The sequence below is a fragment of the Callithrix jacchus genome, chromosome 3 (assembly GCF_049354715.1).
Source record: "Callithrix jacchus isolate 240 chromosome 3, calJac240_pri, whole genome shotgun sequence".
NCBI classification, from domain to species: domain Eukaryota; kingdom Metazoa; phylum Chordata; class Mammalia; order Primates; family Cebidae; genus Callithrix; species Callithrix jacchus.
In genome coordinates this window covers 7,239-16,277 of record NC_133504.1, presented here as the reverse complement: position 1 = coordinate 16,277, position 9,039 = coordinate 7,239, and the positions used below count along the sequence as shown (strand labels likewise).

Genomic DNA, 9,039 nt, shown 5'->3' with positions numbered 1-9,039 from the left:
TCTCAAAAAAAAAGAATTCAGAGTAGAGAAAAGTATGAATTGTAAGTTCAAGCATTGCACGTCCCACATTTCCTTCAGAAGTGTGGATGCGTGCCCCAAGAAGTCTGCATTCATTTCCCAGCGCTGCCTTAACAAAGTACCCTAAACTGTGTGGCTTCAACCACAGAGATTTATTCTCACAGTTCTGGATACCAGGAGTCTGAAATCAAGGGATTTTTTATTGTTTGTTTGTTTTTTCTCTGAAGGCTGTGAGGGAGGTCTGTCCCAGGTCTCGCTCATGGATTCTCAGAGCCTCCAGAGTTCCTTGGCTTGCAGGTGGTCTTCTGTCTCTGTCTTGAAACTGTCTTCCCTTTGTAGGTGTCTTTGTCCACACATCCCCTTTTTATAAGGACACCAGGCACACTGGATTAGGATTCACCCTCATTACCTCAGCTTAGCTCGATCACATGGGAAGAGGCTATTTCCAAATAAGGTCGCATCCACAGACCCTGCGGCATAGGGCTTCAGCGTCTTTCGGGGAGACAGAGCACAACGCATAACACTATAGATTTGCAAATATTTTTAGTTTGAGTTTCTGGGTTTTATTTTTAATTTTTTCCTGTTTGATGAGTGATGTGATGATACCGTAACAAGTTTTGAGAATGGCACATATCATAAAATAGCCTGATAACCCAATTGTCATGCTTAGGTTTTGGTTTTTTAAAATTTTAGTTTTTCTTGAGGCAGGATCTTGCTGCAATACTCATGCTGGAGGGCAGTGGTGCAATCATGGGTCACCGCAGCCTCAACCTCCTGGACTCCAGTGATCTTCCCACCTCAGCCTCCCAAAGAGCTAGGATTATAGGAATGAGCCACCAGCCCCAGCTGTTCCCTATTTTTTGTTGGTACATTGTTCATTTTCCTCAAAAAACACACCTTTTTATCTGTGCATACTGGCTCATGCCTGTAATCCTCAGTACTTTGGGAGGCCGAGGCAGGTGGATCTCTTGAGATCAGGAGTTCAAGACCAGCCTGGCCCACATGGTGTAACGCCTTCTCTACTAAAAATACAAAAATGAGCTGGATGTGGTGGTGTGTACCTGTAATCCCAGTTACTCGGGAAGCTTAGGCAGGAGAACCGCTTGAACCCTAGAGGCAGAGGTTGCAGCGAGCCAGGTTCATACTCCCACACTCCAGACTTTGTGGCAGAGCGAGACTAACTCAAAAAAAGTGAAATATACATACATATAAACGTGCACATGAACACACACACACACCTTGGCAATTTTTTTATACATCAGCATTCACTGGTACAATGTAAATTCTATGGTAGATTTTATTTAGATTAATACAATCTAAATACTATTCTATTAAGTGCTACAACTAAAAAAAATAGGCCATGCATTTAAATGATTCAAAGTTCAAAAACTATGAAAGAGTATAGAACCCAGTCTCCCATATGGCAGCTCATGGCATATGTGTTTATGAAATCTACGTGAGGCTGGATACGGTGGCTCATGCCTGTAATCCCAGCATTTTAGGAGGCCGAGTCGGGTGGCTCACCTGAGGTCAGGAGTTTGAGAGCAGCCTGACCAACATGGTGAAACCACATGTATACTAAAAACACAAAAAGCAACCGGATGCGGCGGTGAGCCCATATAACCCTATCTACTTTGGAAGCTGAGGCAAAAGAGGTGCTTGAACCTGGGGGACAAAGGTTGCGGTTAGCCAAGATCATGCAACTTCACTTCAGCCTGGGCAACGGAGCGAGACTCCATCTCAAAAAAAAAATCTAAATAAATTAACATTTAAGAAAATGAAAGATTTGGTTCTTTGGCTGCGTGGGCCACATTTCAAGTGCTCCACAGCTGCAGATGGCCCGGAAATATGGTCTTTATCGCAAAAAGTTCTATCCGTTGGTGTTGGTGCAGCCTTAAAGCCGCTCTCCCACCCCTCCTCGAAGCGAACCACTGTTACGGTTCCTTTGGTGATTCTTTTCCGAGATGATCTATGCACACAATCAGCACGTGGAGTTAATATATGTACCTAATAAAATCAGCATCTCCCGTGTAGTGCAAATGACCATGTAATAGTCCATGGAATGGAATGTATTCAGCTAGTTTCATAATGAAGTGCTCTTGAGTTTTTCCCAGGTTTCCTGTTAAAATTATTCTGTCGAGAACACCATTCTCTCACAGAGTACATTTTTAACAGTGGAATTCCCTGGCCAGAATGTTTATATGTTTTTCTCATTTCTTTTCTATTTTCTTTCTTTTTTTTTCTTTTCACAGGTAGGAGATGCAACTCCCTGTGTCCTGTCTCCTCCATGACCAGGCTAGGGTGTGGGCCAAATGCCTCTTGATGATCTTCATCACTTCAGTTTCTCAATATCAACATCCCATCTAAGGACAGACTCAGGCTCAGTGTGAGCCCCCAGAACTTCCCACAACCTCCAGCTGTCCCCACAAACCATAAAATAGCAGATTTTGGGTTGTTCTTATTCTCACCCACAATAAGAAACATATGTAAAACATTGACCTAAAATACACCGGGCATTTAAAACACACACACAGGCTTAGCAGATGCTGGCACTGTGCCAGAGCCAGGGCGGTGACACCAGGGTGTGCCGCTTATGTTTTCTGAAAGATTCTAAGGTAAGGACAGGAGCTGGGGCTGGGGGCACTCGGAGCGGTGGCTGTTGACCACCTCATGTTGGTGTTTGGGAGTCATAACAGCTGGCCCATTTCCACCTGTCTGTTCTGGATGACCTTCAGTGTTGCAGACGCAGAAGCTTCAGAAGGTGAAATTTATTTAACGACCCATGATGTGTAGTTAATTCTTTTGTCATCTGTCCTATTTGATTTTGTTTCATTCTACTTCTTCTTTTTTTTTTTTTTTTTTTTTTGGAGACAGAATCTCACAGTGTTGCTCGGACTGGATGCAATGGTGCAATCTTGGCTCACCGCAGCCTCTGCCTCCTTGGTTCAAGCGGTTCTCCTGCCTCAGCCTCCCAAGTAGCTGGGATTACAGGTGCCTCCTGCCATACTTGGTTATTTATTTATTTATTTATTTGTTTTTTTGTAGAGGCGGTGTCTTACTATGTCGGCCTGGCTAGTCTGAAACTCCTGACCTCAGGAAATCTGCCTGCCTTGGCCTTCCAAAGTGCTGGAATTACAGGAATGACTCACTCTGGCCGGCCTCATTCTACTTTATCCTTGGTCCAAGCACAGTGCCCCACACCTATAATGCCAGAACTTTGGGAAGCCAAGGAAAGAGAATTGCTTGAGCCCCGGAGTTCAAGACCAGCCTTGGAAACATACTGAGACCCCCTGTTTCTACAGAAAAAAAAGTGGTGTGTATATATATATGCACATGCACACACACACAAGTTAGCCAAGGTGGTGGCACATGTCTGTAGTACCAGCTACTTTGGAGGGTGAGGTGAAAGGATCGATTGAGTCTTGGAGGTCAAGGCTGCAGCGAGCCACGATCAGGCCTGTCTGTGGGCTGTTGTGCAGGGCACAGGTGTTGACTCTTCAAGGATCCCCCAATCCCAAGGACCCTGGGGTATTCCCGAGTCCTTTTTTTGCCTGGGGCTGGGGGTGTCGGTCCCTGGGGGCTGACCCTTTCATTTTCCTGCTCTCTATCCCTGCAGCACCGATGGAAAGGAAGGAGGCTGGATGATGAGTGGCTGCCCTGGATGCCAAGCTGTTCGTGTCAGGACTGTCAAGGCTGCATGCCCTTGACCTGCTGCAGCAGCGGGGCTGGCTGTGGACCGAATCCCTGAGGATCCCGTATGGCCTCCCGCGTAAGGCACTGCATGCCTGGCTGCGGGGAAGGTGGAGGTGGCAGGGCCTTCCCCGGTTCCTGTGGCTGTGGCTCTGTGAGCTAAAATACGCTGTCACCACAGGATTTTCCATCAGTCATTCTGTGGGCTCTGAGTAGGACTTAGTACCTGCTCATTAGGAAAAAAAGAAAAATAAGGTGTGTCTGTTTAGGGGACATTCATTTATCTCTTAAGACCTCCCCACGGACAGGTTTTAATGGAGTGACGGGTGAAGCAGGCCACAGGGCTGGGAGAACACGGCAGAGGCCAGGCTGGGCTTGGGCCTCCTCCTCTTGGAGCCCTGGTAGAGGGCTGCCTGGCAGAGGAGGGTAGGGGTTCTGTGATCGATCCTCACAGCTCAGGCAAAGCAGCCAGCGCACCAGTGCAGCACTGGCCAGAGGCTGCAGACAGAGAGCGGCTCAGACGGTGCCTACAGGCCGGGGCCGGGCCGCACACTCCACTGCACACAGATCCTGGCTTTCAGTCACAAGGTGGGTGCCCCGGCCAGGTGGGATGTCCAGAGAGAGCACCTGAGTCTGGCAAGTGGCGATCTGAGTACCCTGAGCTCATCCCCAGAGATGAACTTGCTTCCAATAGCATAGCCATATAGGAATGAATCCAGGGCTGGCACTTCAGCTTCAGTCTTATGTCTATTCATCTAGGATTGCTTCATCCATGGCGGCAGAGGTTGCAATGAGTCAAGAATGTGCCACTGTACTCCAGCCTGGGCAACAGACTGAGATCTTATCTCTAAAATAAACAAATAATAAGTTTTAAAAAAAGCCAGTCACAGTGGCTCACGCTTGTAATTCCAGCACTTTGGGAGGCTGAGGCAGGCGGATCACGAGGTCAGGAGTTCAAGACCAGCCTGGCCAACATGGTGAAAGCCTATCTCTATTAAAATACCAAAATTAGCCAGGCATAGTGGCAGCTTCCTTGTTCCAACTGCACTCCTGGCAGGACTAGGTACTTCTGACCTCTCTACCATCCGGGGCTAAGACCTTGCCCAATGTCAGGGTTGGCGTCCCTCTGACTGGCTGTTGAACGTCACCTCCATAGCCTCTCTTCTGTCCCAGAGTCCCATGGCCACCCACAGGGCAGTGAATTTGAAAAAGTGCTCAGGACTCTGCACACTATGCTGTTCACAGCTGTCATTGACTACAGTGAGAGAGGAGGCAGGAGTGTTGGCACAGGGAAGGGGGCCGGTGCGGAGTCTAGGATGAACCACGGCCAGCACCTAGTATCCTTTCCCAGTCCCTGTGCCTTCACATGGGACGCACTTGTCTGTCCCAGCACTATGTCACCCAGGGTGTTTGGTGGGGCTGCCTAATTGGCAGGTGCCTCTTGGCTCAGAGCACACTGTCAGACTCCTAGGAGGCAAGCAGGGGTCTGGCATAAACCACGTTTGTACAAACAGTTCAGCTGCAGAGCACCTCGTATCACTCCTAGGATTGGTGGGAACCCTCCCCCAGTCCAAGTTCCCAGACAAGCTATGAGCAGGTCATGCAGAGGCAGCTCGGGTCTGCTGTGACAACTCACTCGCAATCTCCAGTGCCTGCTGCTCTATTCCTTTTCCTCCACTCCCCCTACCATCTTAATCCCAGGAAGAGGCCCTATCTCTTTGAGGCCTGGGCTGGGCCTCTGAGCTGCCCAGAGGCCTCATGGTGGGTGTTGGCTGCCAGTTGCAGGTCCTCTGGCCACACTGAAGGACTCCTACCTGGAAGTGATGTTGTGGCCCCTGGAGGAGGTGTGGAGGGAGCGGGCAGAGGAGGCCATGTGGTGGCTACAGTCCTGGGTGCCCGGGATGCCAGGCAACCAGGGTCCCAGGCCCATCAAGTTGACCCTGGGGGCCATGAAAGGCACCCTGGAGTTGGTGAGTGAGAGCAAGGATGAGATGTGGCTGGCAGTTGAGGATGACCGAGAGAGCTCTCACTGTCCCTTCCCTTTCCAGGTGGCCCACCAGATGCTGTCCCGGGCTGAGGTTAAGTTCTCATGGGCACTGAAGAGGCTCTGCAAAGCCCTGCTTGACCTGTATGGCCTCACAGCCAGGTAACGCTGGGTTTGGGGTGTCGCATGCAGCGTTCCCGCCACGTATCAGGTGCAGTGCTGAACGCTTCAACACGCTCTGACTCACTGACTACTTTGACCGCCCTAAACAGAGGCTTCTTCACTCCTTATTTCACAGGAGAGAAAATGGGGTTTCTTCCTCACTCCAGAGAGACCTCGTGAGCACAGTCCCAGTGCAGGCAGGATTTTAGGAGCTGCTGCAGAGGAGTGCAGTGGGCAAAGCTGACCCCTGCCTTCAGGAAGCTCAGTTGTACTGAGAGACAGACACGAAGCCCAAGAAATCATCTACAGCAGAGTGTGCACAGCTACCTGCAGAAAGCCCGAGAGTCCCCTCTTAAGCAGGCCATTCTGCTCTGTCACATTTCCTTGCTTTTGCTTTGTAATCATCTTTTTTTTTGAGACGGAGTCTTGCTCTGTCTCAGTTGTGTGATCTCAGCTCATTGCAACCTCTGCCTCCTATGTTCAAGTGATTCTCCTGCCTCAGCCCTCCGGGTTGCTGGGCCTACAGGTGTGTGCACTACTGCACCTGGCTAATTTTTTTGTGTTTTTAGTAGACAGGGTTTTGCCACTCCAGGCTGGTCTCAAATTCCTGATCTTCAGTCATGTAACCCCTTTGGCCTTCTAAAGTGTTGGAATTACAGGCACGAGCCACTACTCCCGACCTGTTATGTAATATTTTAAACACATAAAAGCCCTTCTTTCTTGCAGGTGGTGCAGAAGCCGGCTACAGGCTGGGTGTGGCCCACCGCTCATCGTTTACCACCACTGAGCCATACCTTAGGTGGCAAATGCTTGAGATGGAACATCGGTGAGACGGTGAGCTGGGGATCCTATGGTGTGGCCATGGCCAGCTTTGAGGAGAAGGTACAGTTCAAGCAAGAGCCACGGGGCAAGTGTGGAAAGAGAGCTCCAGGTGGGGGCTCCACTGCACAGGGACTGGGAGAGGGATGTGCCTGGCCTGTTTTTTTTTTTGAGATGGAGTCTCATTCTCTGTCACCCAGGCTGGAGTGCCGTGGTGTGATCTCAGCTCACTGCAACCTCTCTCAAATTCAAGTGATTGTCCTGCCTCAGCCTGCCAAGTTGCTGGGATTACAAGCATTCACCACCATACACGGCTAATTTTTGTATCTTTAGTAGAGATGGGATTTCACTGTATTTTCCAGGCTCGTCTCAGAATCCTGGGTTCCAGAGACTCGGTGCAGGGATTACGGGCATGAGCCACCGTGCCTGTCCTGTTTGAATAGCAAGGTGGTGGGGCTGATGCGACTGGGAGGTTCCAAGGCTAGGGGATGAGAGGAGGACTCTGGCTTCTGCACTGACCTAAGAAGGTTGTGATCACCCATTCACTTCAAAAGGCCCCTTTTGTCTCTGTGTTGAGAACACGGGGGTGGTGGATAGAAATGGGGAACCCAGTCTAGAGCAGGGGCCTGGGGACCAAATATCCTTTTCCCTCACAGCCATGATGCCCACCAGGAACCGGGCTACAGGCAAGGGGGCCGCCCCTTCTTTCATGCCGGTGGCCTTGCAGAGCATCTGGATTCTTGCTCTGCCTCTTCCTGGGATGTCTCTGCATCGGCTCTATGTGCCTCAGTTTCCCCAGCTGTAGAATAGGGACCGGACCCACATCATGGGGAAAAGGCTCCACGTAATACAAGTTCCCGCTCCTGCCGCCTTGCGGTCAGAATGTAGGCTGAGGAAGGGAAGAGCTCCCAGGGCGGGGCTTTGGCTTGGTTGAACAATCACCTGCCTGGTTATTTGCCTACCCGGTGAGTGGAATCTCGTGGTGATACCAAAAAATGGATTTAAATGGCAGTGAGTGTGTCGAAGCCGCTTCCGGCCCCCAGCTGCAGGGCCTCTGGGCTCCCTAAAAGGTAAGCGAGTCCACCTGCCCGTCCCCCTCAGTGGCCCATCAACAACAGAGCGTGCAATATTTCTCTTCTCACTCCAACCCCACATGAGCTGAGATCTCCCTGATCATTCAGATCTCACAGGCTTGACCCTACTCTACATATTGAGAAAGTTCCAGTCCTCCCCTCAACTGTAGAAATTGCCTAGACCTGTCGGTCAGGCACACTGGCTTATGCCTGTAATCTCAGCACTTTGGGCAGATCACTTGAGGTCGGGAGTGTGAGACCAGCGTAGCCAACATGGGGAAACACTGACTCTACTAAAAATTTAAAAATCAGCCAGGCATGGCAGTGAGCGCATGTAGTTCTAGCTACTCTGGAGGCTGAGAAAGGAGAATCACTTAAACCCAGGAGGCAGAGGTAGCTGGGAATCGAGATCGTACCACTGTACTCGAGCTTGGGAAACAGAATGAGATTCTGTCTCAAAAAAACAAAACAATTTCCTACACCTTCCAGCTTCTATTTTTTGCATCCACACAGAGTCCCCATGCTGCCCAAGACCCATGGGGCAGATCAGACATGACATAAGATATCTGTGTCATCAAAATAGGGCAGCTTGTTTCTGTCCCGGCGTCACCCACCACCTCCGCTGTCATGCCAGCCTCTGTGCTCCTCCAGCTCATTATGGGATTTTCTACAACAAGGACAGCCCTCCCCAAGATGCACCCCAATGCTGTCCATGGCAGAGCTCTCCCTGCATACCTGTGAGCTCCCCCTCTGCAGCCAAAGAAAGCACGGCTCAGCAGCTTGTCCTGCGGGTTCCCTCTAGGAACTACTCAGTGGTGGTGACGCCGCTGCTTCCTGGGGGCGATGTGGTGTGGGGGACTGGCTACCTGATGGAGGAGAAGCTGCCGTGGCCACTCCGACACCTGTCCAGGGCCAACATGCCATCCGAGTTCTACCGGCTCAGATGCCGCCTGCTGCAGGGTCTCTGGAGGCATGAGTCCTGCCCCGGGCTGTGCCACCCTACTCCCTGGGAGCCCCCCACCTCGTGGGCACAACAGCAGGGCCATGCAGGGGCAGGGACTGTGGGGGCACAGGGAAGCCTGCAGAGGCCTGTGGCATTACCGTGCTAGGCCCAGAGCTTATTGGACTTCCCAAGGTCCTATGGGACTAGGGCTGAGGCTGCACATCCTGCTTTTCTCCAGATTGTATGACCTTGCCCAGCAGTGCAGCTAAGGGCGGTGCTGGGACGACGAGCTCTGGGCTCCCGAGAAGCTTGCCTGTGGCTCAGGTGAGTCTGCTAACATCCGTGGACTC

General features: G+C 50.9%; 1 protein-coding gene and 1 pseudogene across 1 annotated transcript; one reads left to right on the top strand and one right to left on the bottom strand.

Moving 5' to 3' along the window:
- Positions 1-599: 599 nt before the first annotated feature.
- LOC144581980 (small nucleolar RNA U13) lies at positions 600-697 on the bottom strand (annotated as a pseudogene).
- Positions 698-4,599: 3,902 nt separating this feature from the next.
- LOC144581893 (uncharacterized) lies at positions 4,600-7,010 on the top strand. Its single transcript, XM_078367788.1, has 2 exons — positions 4,600-5,854; positions 6,581-7,010. The coding sequence occupies exons 1-2, from the start codon at positions 5,532-5,534 to the stop codon at positions 6,639-6,641; spliced, it is 384 nt and encodes a 127-aa protein (XP_078223914.1). The 5' UTR covers positions 4,600-5,531; the 3' UTR covers positions 6,642-7,010.
- The last annotated feature ends 2,029 nt before the right edge of the window (positions 7,011-9,039 follow it).